This window comes from Macrobrachium rosenbergii, chromosome 16 (genome assembly GCF_040412425.1).
Source record: "Macrobrachium rosenbergii isolate ZJJX-2024 chromosome 16, ASM4041242v1, whole genome shotgun sequence".
In the NCBI taxonomy this organism is placed as follows: Eukaryota; Metazoa; Arthropoda; class Malacostraca; order Decapoda; family Palaemonidae; genus Macrobrachium; species Macrobrachium rosenbergii.
The window spans coordinates 56,984,042-57,004,912 of record NC_089756.1 but is presented as its reverse complement, the minus strand read 5'-3'; the positions used below and the strand labels follow the sequence as shown (position 1 = coordinate 57,004,912).

At 37.9% G+C, this 20,871-nt stretch overlaps 1 protein-coding gene across 3 annotated transcripts in view; it reads right to left on the bottom strand.

Moving 5' to 3' along the window:
- Positions 1-20,871, bottom strand: part of LOC136847456 (histone-lysine N-methyltransferase SUV39H1-like) — a 933,410-nt gene that overhangs the window by 154,722 nt on the left and 757,817 nt on the right. For all 3 annotated transcript variants that reach the window (XM_067119163.1, XM_067119164.1, XM_067119165.1), the window contains 2 exons: positions 10,440-10,629; positions 10,034-10,243 (listed from right to left, as the gene is read on the bottom strand). In XM_067119163.1, the coding sequence (XP_066975264.1) occupies positions 10,034-10,243; positions 10,440-10,629 (400 nt within the window). The remainder of the gene's footprint in view (positions 1-10,033; positions 10,244-10,439; positions 10,630-20,871) is intronic.

Below are 20,871 nucleotides of genomic sequence, written 5' to 3'. Positions count from 1 at the left end.
ATTCCAAGTAGGAACATTTCTGTTGATGAGTCTTTGTTAGGCTGGAAGGGAAATGTATCATGGGTTCAGTATATACCAGCTAAACGTAAAAGGTTTGGAATAAAGTTTTATGAACTTTGTGAAAGTTCTACTGGTTATATATGGAACTTCTTCATTTATGCAGGTAAGGATACACAATACATGGAAAAATATATGGATCTTCCTGTGTCTAATAGAATTGTTTCCTCTCTTATGGACCCTCTTTTGAACAAGGGCTATTGTTTATATACAGATAATTTTTATAGAAGTCCAACATTGGCAGATGCACTTGCGGATGAAGAAACTGACACTGTCGGTACTGTAAGGGTCACTAGAAAGGACGTGCCAGCAAAAATAAAAGGAACTAAACTGAAAAAAGGTGAAAAAGTAGCAGAATTCCCAAAAAAATCTATGGTACTGAAATGGAGAGATAAAAAGAATGTATGTGTTCTGAGTACAATGCATGATGATTCTATGGTGAAGGTGAAATCTAGGAGAGGAAAAGAAATGTATAAACCGAAAGCAGTTGCAGATTATAATGCAAACATGGGTGGAGTTGATTAGTCTGATAACCTCTTGGTTCATTTTTCGACCGCAAGAAACAGACTGAAGAAATATTACAAGAAAGTATTTCGACATTTGTGAGACATGTCTGTTGTGAATTGCTATGTTACATATAGAGCCCTTGGTGGGAAGGTTGTAAGACGTGAATTTATTTTGAGGATTAGTGAAAGACTGATTATGAAATATGCAGAAGAAAGACCTGTTCCCATACGCAGGCCCCCACGACTTGCAGCGAAACCTTCATGGCTAATTGGCAGGCACTTTCCTGAGTATTGTCCACCTACAGATAAAAAGAAGAGGCCACAAAGGACTTGTGCTCAGTGTCGGAAGAACAACATAAGAAGGGATAGCTCATATTGGTGTAAGGATTGTGAAGTAGGATTGTGTGTAGCCCCTTGCTTTAGAGATTGGCATACAAAAGAATAATAGTGCATGTATGTATAGAATAATAGTGCATGTATGTATAACACTTTTCGTTCAGTATTTTGTAGTCTTATGAAATAAAATCATAGTAGTACTAATAGTTTTTTTATCCCATCATTTAATAAAATTCCTACTCTTAACTACAGTATGAATTATAAGCATAAAAATCAATATTAACTCTTTAAACCCTCATAAAATCAGTAACTAGCTAGCTGAAAAAAGCTATCATCAGTGATATGACCAAAAGTCTAATTGCAAGAAAAATATGGCTCATGAAAACTATTAGAGACAGTTCTGTTAGCAGTGTGCCAAATATGGTCACACTGTGATGTTCAGTTATGGTGCACGCTCAGACTGATCTAGGGGACGCCGTAACAACGGTTAAGACGTGGCTCATACTCAGTGTGACTTAAAGGTGAATGATTGCACAAATAAGCAATTATGTGGTCAACTGAAAAATGTGTATCAATATATTGTTATTTTATAACAGATTTTACACTTTGGTGTTTTGCTGACACACATGCACACACACGCACATGTATGTACATGCACACACACATTGATATGATGTGTACATGAAATTTGTAATACACATGTGCATATAGGAATATAGCACATATGTACAGGTGTTAAGACAGACACACATTAGGAAACATATATACATATAAGATGCACATACATTATTTTTAGGTTAATATAAATTTGTATTTTATAAATAAAAGTATTTATATACAAGTGCTTCTGCAGTTCTTATTCATATACTGTATCTGCCCATCTGTATACAGTAGCCCATTTTTTCTGTAATTGTCTATCCATATATATATATATATATATATATATATATATCATGCACAAATATATATGATTTTCAAACCACTCAAGAAATTGTCCCATTTTGTTTTTCTTATGTTAAAATCCACTCTAAATACTATGATTTCCTTCATCATACAAAATATAAATGGATATTTTTTCACAAAAGGACACTATTATATTTTTTATGGACATTAACTTTCAACATAAAATATAGGTTTTTCTGTTGTATTATGATGTGATTTGAATGATTTTGAGGTTTATTTCATCAAAATGAATACTTATCCTTCCCGTTAACCATCAACCTATGGTTTTGCCAAAAATTTTCTGCAAAACCTCAAAATGCAACAGGCAATAACTATTAATTTTTTTTCAGAAGTAAAATGTTTACCTACTGAATTTATATAAATATAATCTTTAAAAGGATGAAATAATGTTTTCCTTACCCAACATGAAGATTATTTTCAGTAATAAATAAAGTGTTTAGTTAATGTTCTAGTTTAATTTAATTAATTTCAATATATTACAATATCTTGAAAAATTTTGGATACAAAAAGATATAATTCTTAGCATTTTACACATCGCTCTTTCAGAGAGTCCCCAGAACCATTGGAGCACATAGCAGTCAACGTGTTAACTCTGAAAAACTATCATCAGTGATATGACCACTAATTGCAAGAAAAGCGTTTTGCATGCGTTGCATAATGGATGCCAAAACAGTGTGCAGTTCATGCACAAAGTGATTTTCAAACCACTCAAGAAAAATTTTGCCTGTTATCCACCCTTTCTTATCTCCACAGTAAATAACTGGAAAAGTTTTCACCCCTTTAGAGGCCCTTGGGTTAACACTTTTACCAATAACCATCAACCTGGTTTTGTGTGTTTCTGTAGCAATGCAACAGGCAAGAACTATTACCCTATCTTTGAAATCCTTACCTCCAACTGGAGCTGCCTCAATATCTTGAACAAGAGTTTTGCATGGCATACGGATGCCAAAACAGGGCAGTTTCATCTGCGTTGTGCACTTTTTCAGGGAGTAAATCTTCTGTTGCCACTAAGTTTCATCTGCGTTGTACACTTTTTCAGGGAGTAAATCTTCTGTTGCCACTAACTGTGCAAATTCATCTGCAAACTTTGTTGCAGCTTCCGTGTTGGCATTACGTTTTTCACCACTTACACTATCAAACAAAATGCCATATCTACATTTGAACTTCTGCAGCCAACCCTGCTAATACTGTATTCACATTCATATGTTAGGTTTGGCTCCTCATGAAAAATTCTTGCTTGCTCCGTAAGCACCTCCCCAGAAATACTTACACCTTCACTACGTTGGAGCTTAACCACTTTATGAGTGCACTGTCTAATTCTGAGATCCTGGTACCTTCCAATGTTTTCTAGGATTTTAAGTTTTTCTGGCTTTCATTTTCAGCAAAACTTTAAAATTTTCTAATCTTCTTATTTTGTTTCTTTAAATCATATACAGTGGACAATCCTATGCCATAGTACTCACACAAACTCTTTACGGATGTTCCTTTTTCTAATCTCTTGAGTAACTCCACCTTATCAACCATAGATAATGATTTATGCTTGCATTTCATGGATGGCATATCGAATAGGTAAATATATGTACAGCTTTCTTAAAGAAATGATCAAGACCTTACTCTTGGTGTCGCTCATTACCAAATATTTGTAAACAATGTGATGTCCACTATGGAAAGTTTGCAAACAATACATGGCACCGCCCTCGTGGCTGCTGAACGTACTAATGGTGGCTGATTCAAAATCAAGCTGGACTGGGAGTTCCTGGACCACAGAATGCCAGTTTCAAGAGGCTGAACTAATATTGATGTATGTAAACAGAGCAGAATATCAATAATATGTATTTTTACGGATTTTCCTTTTTCTAATCTCTAGAGTAACTCCGCCTTATCAACCATAGATAATGATTTATGCTTGCATTTCATGGATGGCATATCGAATAGGTAAATATATGTACAGCTTTCTTAAAGAAATGATCAAGACCTTACTCTTGGTGTCGCTCATTACCAAATGTTTGTAAACAATGTGATGTCCACTATGGAAAGTTTGCAAACAATACATGGCACCTCCCTCGTGGCTGCTGAACGTACTAATGGTGGCTGATTCAAAATCAAGCTGGACTGGGAGTTCCTGGACCACAGAATGCCAGTTTTAAGAGGTTGAACTAATATTGATGTATGTAAACAGAGCAGAATATCAATATGTATTTTTTATGTAAACAGAGCAGAATATTAATATATGTATTTTTTTTTATGTTCGACCCATGGCAAAACAGAGACTGTGAAACAGAAAATATATGTATATAACAGTATACCGTATATTTCTGTGTATAAGACAACCTTCAAATCCTAAAATTCATCCCTAAAAACTGGGATCATCTTATACTGCCATTCTAAAAATCAAACCCTGAATTCTAATTGATGTTTATTGGTAGGCTAGCTTTGGTACGATAACCACCGACATACCTAAAAAGATTCACATTATGAAATAAACTGATAATAAAGGTAATAAAACCACTAGCAGATGCTCGCTATCACTCACATTTGCTAATTTCTTGTTAGAGTTCTGATGTAATTAATATTATTGTATAATAAAAGGAGTAGTATTTACTGTGGTCCTCATAATGCAGGTGTTTCATAGTTACCACAAGGTTAATCAAACACTTCATAAATTCTAGGGGTCAAGAAAGTTATACAGGTATTTATAAGATCTTCACTACTGCAGGATCCTTTGAAGTTGTCTTCAGCTCCTGAAGCATTCCAGGAGAAATGCCCATTGGATTATAACTTCTTGAAGTCTTAAAGACTCCAGGATCTGTGAATAGACGTCTTCAGCTCCCGAAGCATTCCTGGAGAAATGCTCATTTGATTTCTGGGCAGAATGACCCTGAATACAGATTCTGAATTCCTCCATGAAACTTGTGTTTGAATGCACACTTTGAGATTCACAAGGCTGCAGGAGACAAAGACAGCTAGATTCTAAAAGACTTCTTCAGGAAGCTGTGATAATCCAATGAGTGTCTATCCAGTTCTTCAAGAAGACTTTGTAATCCAATGGGGAGTTCTCCAGCTCAAGATGGCTTTACATGATCCTGGAGTCTTTAAGACTTCAAGATGTTATAATCCAATGGGTATTTCTCCAGGAATGCTTCAAGAGCTGAAGATGACTTCAAAGGATCCTGGAGTAGTGAAGACACCTTGCTTGACCTTAGAATTTATGAAGTGTTTAATTAACCTCATGTGGTAACTATAAACCACCTGCATTAGGGCAGGGGAAGGGGAAGGGGGGAGGGGAGGGGAGAGACACACACAGACACGCAGCCCGACACACACAGAGACAGAAAGGCAACCAAGGAAATTAATATATAAAAACCATTTTTACCCTCCATATTATTGGCACATTTGAGGAATAATTCCATATCAATGAAATCAACTTTTATCCGTGAGCCCAGTTGAGAAAATGTAAACATCAAGTTATGGTTGCGCTCACAGCAACCTTTATCTTTTGGTAATCTTTCAGAAATTTTAATTTTTCATTAATAATTCATAATCATTTTGGTAGTAAATAACACAATTCTGGATTAGTACATACAACTGTTTAGGACAATTCAGTCATACGAACGATAATTATGTATGATAATTATCGTACATTATCGTATTGTTGTTAGGGGTTGCTTGTGATTGGCAATGAAACGTAAACAAAACAATGGTTCTCCTTTTAGGCGATGTGTGTAGGGAACACCTGATATAGAATCAGCTTTGTTATTACAGTTATTTTGAATTTCTAAGGATGCAGTAAGTAAAACAGCATTTGTAATCACATCACTTTACATAACCAAAAGCTAGCCTATACACAGATGGTTTTGTAATCTAGCAGTCGTCTCATAATACAGATGAGATAAATTCATGAAAACTTGCCATACTTTTTGACCTCGTCTTATCTAAACATTGTCTTATACACAGGAATATACAGGTAAGTACACTGTAAATCATTTTTATCATAAAAATCTGTTTAGTCACAAACACAATATGAAAAATACAGTAATTAGTGAATACACAGTACAGGCAGTCCTCAGTTATCGGCGGGGGTTCCATTTTGGGGGTGTGATGATAACCGAAAATTGGCGATTTCCGGAGCTTTTCGGGGCTTATCGGTGCCTCTGTTAGGTATGTATCGGCGCCAATAAGCGGAAATTGGCGATTTTCGGCGCTGAAAATTGCCGTTTTTCCCGCTAGACAAGTGCTGTAAAACCAGACTGCCATTAACCGAGCTCGCTGTTAACCGGGGACTGCCTGTATTGCTCTACAAGAAAAATGAATTAATGATAATTTTAGAGATATCGTTCATAGAAAAATTCGCGAATTGGTGAAAGTTCCCGCGTAAAAGTGAAAGAGATGTTCCACACAAATTCGCGACAAAGTGAAGTGTGAAAAAGTATGTGATTTTGTCATTGTAGCTGCAGCTTTGACTACTTTATGAGCTTTTTCATTTCCTGTAATCCCATTGTGGGCAGGAATCCAACATATTCCTACATTTTTACCATCTTTGTACAATTTGTAAAGTGAAAATATTATCTTTGTGCACAAGTATTTTCTGCATTACTGTATAATTCTTGAGGGCTTTTACAGCACTTCTAGTAACTAAAAATGACAATATCTGCAATAGAAAAGCCTTAGGTAATTTTAATGGCTGATCCTATTACACATAATTCTGCTGTGAAAACAGAAGCAATATTGGGCAAGGAGAATTTGAGTGTTTTATCAAGTGTGGACCATTACATATTACATGTTCATGAAGTTGTCGGGTGTATGCATAGCTTTTAGGTAAATATTTCAACGTGTACAAGTTCAAATCATATGCATAGTCCAAGGGGAGGTGGTTCTATTGTAGGAAAAATTCTCATGATATTTGAGGCCTCAGTCTATTACCTCCACTTGGGAAAGGTGGTGAATGATTGTTTAAAAATATATCTCTGACCGAAAAATTTTTTGTTGGTGAATTGCTTATGTATATTTTTTTATTGTGCATCATTAGTATAACCCAATGAAGAGTCAGAGGTGGCTCACTATTTTTGTCTTGGATAGAAGAGTTTGGGAAAGATCTAATGGCTCCAGTGCATATTCTGAGTCCCTCATTGTAAACTGGATCTAAACTTCTTAGTTGCATCTGAGACATGACACTTGCTTTGTACAGTGATGTCAAAGTTTGGTTTGTTAACAGTTGCTTTACAGCAATATTAAGGTTGGTCCATCAGTTGCTTCGTACCGTAATGTCATGGTTGGTCTATCAGCTCCTCAATTTATGCAAGATAACTTCTTTATCAAAATGAATGCATTTTTGCATTTAGCTTTTATATAAGCCATATGCCCTTTCCAGTTTAGGTGTGTGTCAAAGTTAATGCCTAAAAACTTTAAGTCTTTGACTTATGGGTACAATGATGTCTAATTTTTAGATTAATTTCCTATCTTTTTTTTATTTACATCTGTGAAGTACAACAATACTGTTGTCTTTCCTACAGAGAACTGGAAATCTACTGATAAGGACCCATGTGTCTATTTTACCACAGCATTACTGTTGATACATTTAACCTGTCTTATGTTTGATGCTGTGGAGTATATTGCAAAATCATCCACGTAAACATTTTCATTTCAGCTGGTAGCTGGCTACCAGTATCATTTATTGCTAACGTGAAGAGGGTGCTACTAAGAACACTTTCCAGAGGAACTCCATTTTCAAGTGAGAATACAATAAAAAGAATACAGAAGTTAGGCCAATGGCCAAGGACAGGGACCTATGTGCTTGAAAGGTCTAGTCTGTTGGGAAGTTCTCAACAAAAATTAGTAAGTGACCATGTATGTCTTTGTGCAATGTTTTCAATACAGAGTAACTCCATGTGGTACTGTAAGCTTTCTGCATACCAAAGAAAATACTTATTATGATTTGTTTGCATTCAAATCCTCTATGAATGTGGTCTTCAAGTGGGATAGTGAATATACAGTGGATCTAGCATTCTGTAATTCAAGTTTGGGTAGTGTCAATATTCTATTCTTACGTGCCATAGAAGTTGTGCATTTACCATCTTCTCTAACAATTTGCATAAACAACTTGTTACGGAAACTGGTAAATAATTGTTTACATTACAGGCAATCCCTGGTTAACAGCGGGCTCAGTTAACGGCGATCCGGTTGTATGGGGCTTGTCTAGCGACGAAAATCTGAAATTTTCGGCACCGAAAATCGCCGATTTTCACTTATCGGCACCGATAATTGGGTATTGGCGCCAATACATACCTAACAGAGGCGCCAGCAACCGAAAATCGGCGCTGATAGGCCCCGAAATTCACCAAAAGTGCGAAAATCGCAGATTTTCGATAATCATCACACCCTCAGAACAGAAACCCGCCGATAACTGAGGACCGCCTGTACTTGATCTTTTCCTGGTTGGGAGATCTGGTGTAATACCATAATTGGAATTACACTATTCTTTAGGAAACAAACTTCTGAGCCACAGATTACAAAACTGTAAGATGTATGATTTGGCTAATGATGCTAAATGCTTGATCATTTCACATTACCTATAATGAGCAGATTTGTTACAATTTGAAAGGGCATAACCTAATTCTTTCATACTAAATTTTCTGTTGTAATATATTTTCTGCTGTTTCAAAATTTAGTAGATTTGATTCAGTTTTAGACTACTTTTTTTGCTTCTGCTCATTTAGGGAAACTTTACTTTAAGAAAATGTTCACCTTGATTTTTTGCTGCTGCTCATTTAGGGGAAACTTTGCTTTAAGAAAATGTTCAACTTGATTTTTTGCTGCTGCTCATTTAGGGAAAACTTTTTGGGTCAAGAATCTTTTTCCCATTATAACATAACATGTCTGTGATTTAACAAAAGTTCCATTTACTTTCCTTAAGTTCTGCCAAACTTTTTGAACAGAAGTACTGTTGGAGAAGTCTGATATATATTATCTCTCATGATATTATTCTTCCTTGTGTAACTTCTTTTCTAAACTATTGGTTTAATGTATCAAATTCTAATAATACTGCAATCATAACATACTTCTTGTAAAAGGTGAGATTCATTAATTTTACTGAACCTTTTGTTTAGATTACCCATGTTCTTCCAGCTGAATGATTTTGTTTTATTAATTCTGAAAGACGATCATATCACCAAGATACTTTTATATTTGTTAGGGCTGTAGTTAATTATTCAAATGGAGAGTTAATCGTAGTGGGTTAAAGTGGCTTTTCTTAGCAACATTCACTTCAGGATGTTATGTCCCTGCCTGTAAGAGTTAGGGTAGAAGAGACTCTTTAGCCTTGACAGGCAACTCTTTTAGGAGGACACTCCAAAATTAAACCAGAAGGTAGAAGGGACCCTTTAGCCTTGGTAGGAACTGTTCTAAGAGCAAGTTACTCTGAATACAAACCTTGTTCTCCAACCCTGGACTGTGCAATAGTCAATGTACCGTGGCCATCTATGGTCATGGGTTTAAGTTCCCTTGCTTGAGGGTACAATCAGGCATTTTACAAAACTTCGGGTTTGAATTCTTGTAGGAACAAAACCAGAGGTCAAGAGTACATCAGCTGGCTCCAGGTAAACCCTGAAAAGGGCTCTTCATACCAGCTACACTCCCTATGATATAACTAAAGGCATATGTTCTTTAAATACAATGTCAAACAGTGACATACAACAGATGTACCCTTTTCTCTGAGGTTTGCCCCTTAGTGCTACCTGTGGGATAGCATCTATGTTGGAGCAGGTTCTTGACAGTATTCTTGTGGCCCTTGGTGCACTGTTTACTTCATTTCACTACACATCTGTCCTTTTTGGTCTCTTTCCAACATCTTTTAACATCATTTTCCTATAACACATTCAGTTCAGGCCTATTTCAGCCTGGAAGCAGCTCTATGGTCTGGTTAACACTTTTCAATACTAAAATCAACCTTTTGATGTTCTGAGTGCTTAACACCTTGGTATTATGAGAGGCAAGGGAAAACTCTATTCTACTAGTTTTGGTATTCAAATAATTAAGAACATATCATAATCACTTTTGTACAAAGCATATAATTTGTTTCTTAATATTGGAAAATTGGCTCCTGAAACTTCTAGTCTACATTTAAAATGGGTAATCAACACTGGCATTTATAAATAACATTACTAAAAAAAACTCACCTTGAGTTCATTTATGTATACAAAATCAAAGGGCGGAAGTTCAAGATCCACATTATTTTCCACCTGAATTTTTGCTGGATCAGAGCACACAGAATTTATACTTCTTTCCCAACTTCGAAGTTGTGCTAGTTGTTTTGAGCGTTCCTTTTGAACAGTTTGCAAAATAACTTGATCTTTTATTATTGCTTTCATCATCTGATAACGTTTCACCTTACAAAAAATAAGAGAATATTGGTCATAAATCAAGGAAACTAAATGAAAAAATTCATATGCTTGCATATATGTACCTCTCAAAGTGCCTTACAGAAAATAAGTCAATGGGTTATTCATATATATCTGATTCCAAACTTCAAACAATGCAAGCAAAACAGGTGCTTCAAATTTCACATAAAAAGTTAGAACTTACTTTTCTTGCATGGAGAGCTTTATCTACTATTTCAAACATCTCTTGTTTAGTCATTGGTGTCTTTGACAATAAAGACTGCTGGGATGAGAAATTTATGTCACCTTCAGAAAGGTTATTCATATGAATTAAAAATGCTTCATATAAATAACCCTGCAATTCGCTGTCTACAGGAAATGCTTCACTAAATGTTCTGAAATTAATAATAAAAATTTGAAAAACATGAGATAACACAGAAAAATATAAATTTTTATAATAAAATCTATTGTTTAAGGGGATCGGCCGCCTAAAAAAACCCAATAATCTTTAAAAAATTCGATTTGCTGAAAAAAATTCTATGGCTTCGTATAGGGTTCAAGAATGTGTCCACGAAATATTATGCTAAAATTTGCCGTATTTCTCTAGTTATGGCCTAAAATGTAACAATAACTATATACCCATAAAACACCAGTAGCGCAAATGATTTAGTCTGGTATAGTTTTTTGATATATATTACGAAAACTTCCTTTGAAATGAAATGTATAATGTCAATAATATCCTACTCGGCACCTTTTTAGTTATTCCTAGCCATGACAACGCACACGTCATACCATGACGCCGACTGTGGCTGAGAGTTGCCTATAAACTTCCAAGCTAGAAGGACACGTTTTTCATGCTCGCTAGCCTTGACTGAACTCTGTATTTTCTGCGGTGTTTTTGTTTTTTCACCGTGCCTAAAAGGTCCAAGAGTTCACTTCATGCTTCTAGAATGCGGAAAAGCCAAGTGGAAAAGTCCAGGCGAGAAGTAGAAGAAAGAGTTCAAGAAATTAGTGCCATAGAGGGAATGGAGCGACGGAGAGAGAGAGAGCTGTCGCCCATCAAACGGCGCAGGCAGCGATCTCTGCTGACCACAGACCAACCACATCCACCCCTAAACGCCTTTTTATTTGTTCACACGTCACTAAAGGGCAAAGATATTTTAGAAAAAGAAAGCAGTAGCTCGGAGGCTGATATTATAGACGATCCTGAAAATAAAATGATCATAATAAGTGAAGCAAGACTATGAATTACTTGAATCACGAATCCCTAATTGTGAATGTAAAGTAATTCCCAGGATCCATTTGGCAAGGGATGGATTCGAGACACTAATAAAAAAGTGTAGGCAACTATGATACCCTAGAGTAATACCTTGCAGCAAGATCAGACAGGGGGGGACCAGGAACCTAAAATTTATAAGAATGTGTCTTAGGCACATAAATAATCAATTAATATTATTTATAATCATTTTGCATTAATTAATACCCAAAAATAAAAATTAAAACCATAGAATTAATTGTAACACAGTCTTTGAAGTCCCTTTTACTTTTTTTATGTAACTAAAACTTTGAAGGCCGTTTCTCAAAACATAAGTTTTTTTGTCTTTAAAATGCATCTCCTCCCTTAGTATTGGACCAATCTAAATGAAATTTTAAATATAACATGGGGAAACATGGTAGATTAAAACAAAGCCGGGGATTTTTAATATTTTGAGTTTCTGATTTTTGGCAATTTTTTTTCTGTAATTTTTCCGGGAAAATTTCATTAAAAAAAAATTCATATCTCGAAAAATAATTGAAAAATCAAAAATCCCCGGCTTTGTATCGAAGGTCCATATGTGTTTTATACGTGGTTCAAATCTCATCCCTTAAAACCAAAAAGCAAAGGAGGAGATGCATTTTGAAAAATGGCCATTTTTGGCGAAAAAATGCTCTGGCGTCACAAAACCTAAGGTCACTGAACAAAAATTTTTTCCCCAGAAGTTCCACACAATATCCTTTAACAAACCCCCTATATATCAACAACCTGTCGTTAAAAAAGTCGGAAACCGGCCGATCCCCTTAAATACTTAGCTATTATGATAGCTGCAATTCCTTCATCTGGAGGACGATTGAAGTGTGAAAACTAAAAAATTAATAGGATCATTTAGTTGTAACTGTCTACTGACCTATCCCTTTCAGGTGATTTACATGTCTATTGTATACCATTCAGTTTTTTCTCCATAGACACAGTGGGGAGGCTGGGTGGGGTGGCAGATACATAATAGACGTAGGTATTTAAAAAATAAAAATGATAAAATTTCAAATTTTTTAAATTAACCTTACCTCTCTATTATGACAACTGATTTGCACACTGAAGAAAAGGAGGTGGGAGAAAGGTACAAGGGCAAATAATTATAAACCACAAGACAACAACAAAATTCAACCAGGAATAAGATGCTTCTTACCTAATGATAAGAATCTATCTGCTGTTACTGTTGCCAAGAGAGGACTAACTCCTAAGGTTGCAAGGGCCTCTGAAAGATGCTGGAGGCTCCTTGCAAGGGATACCATTCTCGCTTTGGTGAATGTGGGACAAAAGGCCTTGTGCCTATGCCAGCAGAGCAAAGACAGTAATGAATGAAGGCTTGTACCAATCTCAAAATAGGCACCTTCACACTCCCCAAAAAATTTCCTAAGTAAATAGGAAAGGCTAGAGTATAGCTATCCTAATCGTAATGAGAGGCAAAAGTGCTCTGCATAATTTGCAATGAATCTCTACTTGTTCATATACGATACAAACCCGAAGGTCTTTACGTAGGGGAAAAATTTCTAAATGCTAGCTGGATCCAGTTAAAAACAGAACAAGAGTTTGCTGACAGCAGGGTGATAGCCAATGGGGAGAGAGTATGCAGATTTGTAGTTATGATGAAAAATATACAATTGATTAAAAATTTGTCATATCTTGTAAATAGTGCAAGGTAAACATGGAGTTACATCTCTACTGGGATACAATGGAAACACTCAAGGCTGGAAAATGAAGGTACTTGCCACTGCTCTCACCACACGAAGCTTACCTTCAGGAGTGGTAAGAAAGAGGCTTGAGTACAGCTACCCTAATCATTCAGGATATGAAATCCCGTCTTAACCCTTAATGGACTGATCTCAGTAGAGGATCTACAACAGGTTTTGGGTGGTGGACGGATCCCCTCTCAGGAGGATTAATATTACTTGCCATATGATTTGTCTGTATCGAGCGGGAAAGAGTTTCCAATACTTCAATGGCCCATAAATGAATTGGGGCAACTAAAGAATTCAGCTCAGCTTGATCGTGGGCATCTTGGCAACTTCAGTATTGTTCTTGACTTGGAGGGGGAATGTTTTGCTCCTCTCTCTGCCAAGGCATCTTTTTATTTATTTGCTCATAAATATACCCAGGGATTACTATTGGTTTTAGTTCTTAACTTTTATGATATGATGTCAGTTACAGTTGTAATTTTGCAAAGAAATATTATAAAAAACGTATAAACCCCCAAAAAGTTATTGCATTTCCCAATCACAGTAAATTTACATTAATATTTTACAAAAAATATGGTCAGAATTTGTTACTGATTTTAGTTCTTAATCTGTTATGATATTGTACGAGTTGTAATTATAAGTTTACAAAATAAAATAAAACAAATTACTTGAAAAAACATGTATAACTTGGTAGAATTTACAAGTGTTTTATAAAAGAGGCCCCACACAGGGTTGGAAATAGTCACTTTCAACTTCTTGTGGAAGGTACGGAAAATTTTTTTCGAATTTTATTTCTTACACCAAGTGCACTTGTATATCTTCCTCTTTCCATGGGTGTGTTTTTTTTCTTAAATTGGCCAACCTTAAAGTTTGCCCGGTCTGGGGGTGTGCATTACAGGCAGTCCCTGGTTATTGGCGGGGGTTCCGTTCCCGACAACGTGATGATAACTGAAAATTGGCTATAGTAGTGCCAATCCCTGGTTATCGGCGCTGATAACCAGGGATCAGCTCTGCCGGTAAGTGGGGATCAGCACCAATAACTGGAGATCAACGCATATCAGTGCCGAAAATCCTGTTATCATGATCACTAGACAATCGCTGTAAAACCAGATCGCCGATAACCGGGGACTGCCTGTATATATAATTAACTCGTCCCTTAAGAGTTAATGAAGGGCAAAAGTACTCTACATCACTAGTATTGAATCTACATCTTGTAAATCGGGCGAAGTAAATATAGAGTTACATCTCCACTGGGCTGCACTGGCAACACTCCACTGGGCTGCACAGGAGTGGTAAGAAAGAGGGGTTTGGATTAGTGTGTGCTTCCTTGACAAGGTTCTACAACAGAAAGGCCATGGCATTTTTTTTGTTAAGTCAACCTGGTTTACAACATGTCAGGTCCCTAGTCCTTTTGCCTTTGAAACCATGCTGTGACTGGACACAGAGGATTTTACCCATCTGGCATGAGGGCAGACAGATTGGGGACACAAAATAATCGAGGAAGAGCCCAAGACCTAACAAATATTCATTCTTTGCCCTGAAGGAGGGCAAAAAGGAAAGGAATGTTCTTTGGGAAGTAAAGCCAACACGCAGGAGAAGGCCTGGAGTTCACTGATTATGAAAAACAAGTCTTAATCAACAAATCCTTTAGGAAGGCTGAGTTTAAAGGAAGTAACAATGCCAAAAGGCCCCATTTTAAAGTTAATGACTGTTTCTACCTTATGACTGAAGGGATTTGCTTAAAATTTTTACCACTTATTCTACAACTAATAACGAAAATTCTCTAGCGGGGAAATTTAGAAATTCGACCTCTAAGTTCATTTGTTTGGCAGTTGAAAAAATTCATGATGCCACTTTTCACAATTAATATGTAAAATTAAAAGTTGCACAGAAAAGCAATTTTCCCAATGACAAAATAGAGATATATAGTTATATTACACTGTAAAGTCTCACTAAATTTGGTTCAGTCTTCTTGGAGAGCTAAGCATTTAGTTTTGAAAAAAGTAAGTTTCGAGAAACAGCAAAAGAAAAATATTTTTGGACGTTCAAAAATCCTGAGAGAATCTGGACACCTAGAGTAAGTTATGCCTATACCATAATAACCCATTTTCTCTGACACGTCCCATAAAGAGAATGGGATATCTTAGTGGGTGACAATTATTTTTGAATAAATTTTTTTTTACACTTATTTTACATGCTTTTTTTTTATAATTTGTCGTTCACAAGCGAACCAATCTAAACATTTTTTTTTAGCAATAATGTTTCAAGATCTGTTTATTTGCACGTAAAATAGTCCAACACAGTGAATAACTCAAACTTGATCTTATCCAGGATCATTCATAGACGCTTTTGGGTTTTTTACAATTTGTCGTTCACAGTCCCATAGAAGCGATGAGCAAAACTGTCCATGAACTAATCTAAACATTTTTTTAGCAATACCTGTAATGTTTCTAGATACATTTATTTATGCATGAAACAGTCCAAAACAGTGTATAACTTACTTCATCCTATCCTGAATTATTCATACAGACTTTTTCACAATTTGTTTCACAGTGTCATACAAGCGAACAAAATTGTCAATAAACCAATCTAAAAATATTTTTTTAAGCATTATATCTTCAGGATATGCTTATTTAGAATAAAACAATTGAAAATGCCCCTTAAGGGTTTAAATGGAACCATACTTACATACTTCAGCATTACATTAAGTCCCAGCCCAGTGTTTTTATTGGAGATTAAGGAATCTAGATTTAAGGAACTGAAGGCTTCTTTCATGTCCAGTGGCCCTGAATAGCATGAACAGACAAACCTTTAGTGTAACAAGTGAGTAAAGAAGTTCATTAGGTTATTATAGAGGTATTGGTATAGGAAATCTTGGAAAAGCACCAAGCTCTAAAGACTGACCACTGTCTCTTGCACAGTGCAGTCAACGTCTAAATACCACATGAAGAGTGAGCTTTTCAACTGGATGGAGGCACCTTATAAACAACAAGGTCAACGACTCCACAATCTCAAGGACTTCTAAATCCCTGGAGACCAGAACTGCATGAAAACTAGTTTATTTCCTACTCCATCGATTCCTCAGAAAGAATTGGATTGCCCTCATCCTTAAACTAGTTCCAGTTTCTCTGAGGATGCCATTTGTCTAAGCAGGGACAGCTATTTGGAGTATTCATTAATATTTCCCACAGACTTACTAATTTAGAAGATTGACTTTTGCCCTTGGCTGTCCACTAGACTCAAACAGTTGTCCAGAAAGAGGAGCAACAGGAGAGTTCACTTGCCACTGGGACAGGATCTTGTAAAAACTTGGGGAAAAGCAAAAAGTGGGAATTAGAGTCCAGCATGTCTACTGACTGCATCCAGTCTTCCATTAGATCACTGCTAAAACCAAACTTAGTCATCCCTACAGAAAAAAGTTTGCTTTTAAGCATTCAGTGCTGGCCCTCTCTCTTTCCTGCAGCAGCTATACCAGAAACAAGTAACTGTAAAAGCCACGAGACAAATTTGTAAAAAGTTCCACTATCCCTTGCAAAAGTAAATCTGCAACTCATTGTAGGACCTGGAGCTTCTCCTTGTAGTGTAGGTAGGAGGGGCAAACTAACGGTGAAAGTGTGCTGTAACACTCCTCTTGACACTCTCCACCAGTAATATGCAGACAGTTACTATGGCTAAGGACGTCTAAACACCTGTGAGCAACAAAACTCCCCAGGGCTCTACTTCTCTGCCTCCTGCATAACAGTGCCCAAAGCAAAGTATGAACAGAGACTGAACAAGTGAGAAAAGCATATAACTGCTCTTGACACTCAATCTTAGCACTGAAAAGAAGTGCAAAGACTCCTCCACAGAGTCGGATCACATTCTATCCTAGAGAAGAGGACTCCAAGTTAACACATTCCCAAGTCGACAAAGTGGAGGCTGATGCTAATCTGAAGGAGTCTGAAGCACTGACAATGTGGCAGCAAATGAGGCAGCTAGTGCCAATGCTGAAAGCATTAACAGTGTGGCAGCTGGTGCTAACACCTGGAAAATGCCTGAGAAGACACTGGTGATAACGCTGAAAGCGTTTGATTGAAGCACTGATGATGTGGCAGCTGGCACTAACGCCTGAGGAGATGCTGGTGCTAATGCCAAAAGTGTCTGAAATGCCGATGATGTGGTGGTTGGCGTAACATCCAGTTAATGCCTGAAATTGATTGATTGATTAATTGTGGGTTATCTGGCGTCACAACTACCAGGGTCACCGACGCCGAATACTAAATGTGATCTTTTCGCTTTTATAGTATGTTATAAAAATTAAAATAAGCTGGTGCTAATGCGCGAAAGCATCTGAAGCACCGACAATGTGGCTGTTGGTGCTAAAGCCTGATTAACACACAAGGAGATGCTGGCGCTAATGGTGAAAGCGCAAACGATGTGACAGGTAACGCCCAAGATGCTGATGCCTGAGTGGCACTCTCAAGAAGCCATCTAAGTACCTCAGGAAATTGCTAGCACAGACCTAATCAGTCTCTGTAAAGCTGACAATACTACCTGAATTTCTTCAGCATCAGTCTAATCAGAAACCTCAGGTTCATCAGAGGGAAATCCTTGGGAAGCAAGGGTGGTCACAGCAGAACCTCCTATTCCCATAGACAAAGGGAGTTATATATATAAAAAAAAAAACAACTTAATTGAAGGCAGAAAACTGCTCCATACCAGAGGAATGGTTGGCACTGTCTGTGCCCAGGCACCAAAAAATCCTCTCCTATCTTGCGCTGACACTGAGTTAGTGGAAGATAAAACCAAAACCACCGAATAAGCCAACATCAAAAACCTTGAGAAGGGGAAGATAATCCAGTCTGTTCTGCTACTGAGTCAGTAGCAATCCAAGAAGACTATGCTAGTCTCACAGGCGAATACGCCCCCTGACGATGACTGGGAAGCAGCTTACTGCGTTCACCTGAATATGTTTTAAGAGAGTGCCTAGAATACTCAGGAGGAGCCTGAGGCAACAAAGAAGGGGAAGGCCCACCTGGAGGATTTGGTAATCTCTCGCAGGAGAGCGCCTCCAAAAGAATACCTGACCCTCTTGCAAAGGAGGGCCATCAGAATGTCATGAATAGGGATCACTTGGAGTGTGTGGCCTCCAGCAAGAGCTAGGGGATACAGAACCAAATATTGAATGAGTGCGCTTATCATTACCTAGCATATCTACATCCTGTCTAGGCGAACTTCCCTTGAGTTTGATGCACTCACCTTTCGGCAACTGAGTGCCAAACTTATGCGACACACACCAGGGAGATGACAATGGGCACAAACCATTTCCATTCCAGGACATACCCAGCTTCCCCCTGTACCTCCAACAATGGAAGGAGTGTCACAGGGCATGGCTAGAGAGAGAGAGAGAGAGAGAGAGAGAGAGAGAGAGAGAGAGAGAGAGAGAGAGAGAGAGAGAGAGAGAGAGAGAGAGACTGGCACTTCCTCTGCCACAAAGGGGGGAATCTGAAAAAGGACAATTATACTTGACCGGTAAAGCAGTGTCAAAGAGGCTACCTCCATAAAATTTTCAAGCGTAACTCGCTAGCTACATTGGGTTCTAATTTGCCAAACCTCACATACTGAACAATACAGGGGGCTTTGAGAGGAGACATAACAATCCAAAGAAGCATTACTAGTAGAACAGGGAGAGTGGAAAGAGCTGTTATCTTATAGATCATAAAAAGATGAGAAACTCTTACTCTTAACCTCACTTCCTGTCCTAGTTTCTCACATCTGCTTTTACTTTAAATATATAATCACTCATTACTTCATCTGACCAAACAATACGCTGATCACAGCAATCGTTTAAAGAACAATCCTTATTCCTGCATTCAAAACATATGTCGTGACCATCATAAACTGAAAAGTAAAGCTGGGTATATACCTCCTTACCTTACAGACGTGAAACAATTTGCCTTTATCCTTTTTGGATGACAAGCTACATAATAATAATTGGCGCTGATTGGCTGAACATTCACAACCAACTCGCGAACATGGAATTCTGGGAGACTGAATCCACGGCATCCTTCTCAGTTGTGCGTAGTTCGCAGCATCTTCTTACCGTGTGAAATCGTGTGTCTTTCCGTTTGGGTTTTTATCTTTGTGTATCAGTGGTATTCGGCCCTAAAATGCCTCCTAAAAAAATGCCCTGCTCCTTCAAAGTCTGGCAAAGAGTCTAAAAGAAAGAAGACTGTTATGAAACTTGAGAAGGTGAAACTTCTTTGTTATGAAACTTGAGAAGGTGAAACTTCTTGACATGTTAAAGGAGGGCAAAAGTTTTGAAGCGGTTGGCTGCCATTTTAGTATTAATGAGAGCACAGTGAGATATATCAAGAAGAAAGAGGTGGAGATACTCAAGTCTGTGAGTATGAGCTACTTCGGTAGTGCAAAGAGTTTCGATAGTGCGGGATAAAACAATCGTGAAGATGGAATCTGCTCTGGTAATCTGGATAAAGGACTGCCGCGAGAAAGCGCGACAATTCTACCAGCAGTTATCAACTGCTAAGGAAGGCGACGATGTAGTACAGGCAGAGGAAGGTGTTGAAGAAGGCAAATTAGAATTCTTAGGCTTTGATGAACCAGCAGAAGAAGAGGGGGAAGAGCCCCAAGCAGGATCATTATCAGTGCCTCAAGGTTTCCAGGCCAGCAAGGGGTGGTTCCACCGATTTCGAAAGCGGTTCCACCTAAAGTCTGTTACATTACATGGGGAATCAGCATCTGCAGACACTGAAGCAGCCGCGAAATATCCGGAGGCCTTCAAGAAAATCATCAAGGAGAAGGGCTACCATCCAGAACAGATGTTCAATATAGATGAGACTGGCCTGTTCTGGAAGAAGATGCCTTCCCGGACATACCTTATGAAGGACAAAGCTAAAGCCTCCAGATTCAAGTCCAAGAAGGATAGGGTTACCCTCATCATGTGTGGGAATGCAGCTGGTTTCATGCTTAAACCAGGCCTCATTTACAAGGCTGCAAATCCCAGGGCCCTTAAGAATAAGAACAAGGCACTGCTTCCTGTGTTCTGGATGCATAACCCTAAGGCCTGGATCACCAAAGTCCTCACAGAGTACTGGTTCCATCAGAGCTTCATCCCTCAAGTTAGGCAATACCTGAATGACTTGGCCATGGAGTTCAAGGTGTTGCCGATTATGGATAATGCTGGTGGCCACCCTCTCGATCTTTCTTACAAGGGAGTCCAGCTTGAGTTCCTCCCTCCCAACACCACCTCTCTCCTCCAGCCTATGGACCAGGGCGTGATCCGTGCCTTCAAGGCACTCTATACCGGGAACTCCCTCCAGCACCTTGTGAATGCAATGGACAGTGACAGTGAATTTACACTAAAAGAATATTGGCGTAAATTCACGATTGCCACATGTCTGACCATCATCACTGAATGACATGAAGAAGGAGACCCTGAACGCATGCTGAAACAAGTTGTGGCCGGAGTGTGTTCATGATTACAGGGGCTTCTCTCCTCAAGAAATTCAACAGTTGGTCATTAACCCTTAAACGCCTACTGGACGTATCATACGTCGACTAAAATTGTCTGTTGGGTGCCAAGTGGACGTACCGTACGTCGACTACAAAAAATTTCAACCTTCGGTCAACTTTGACTCGACCGA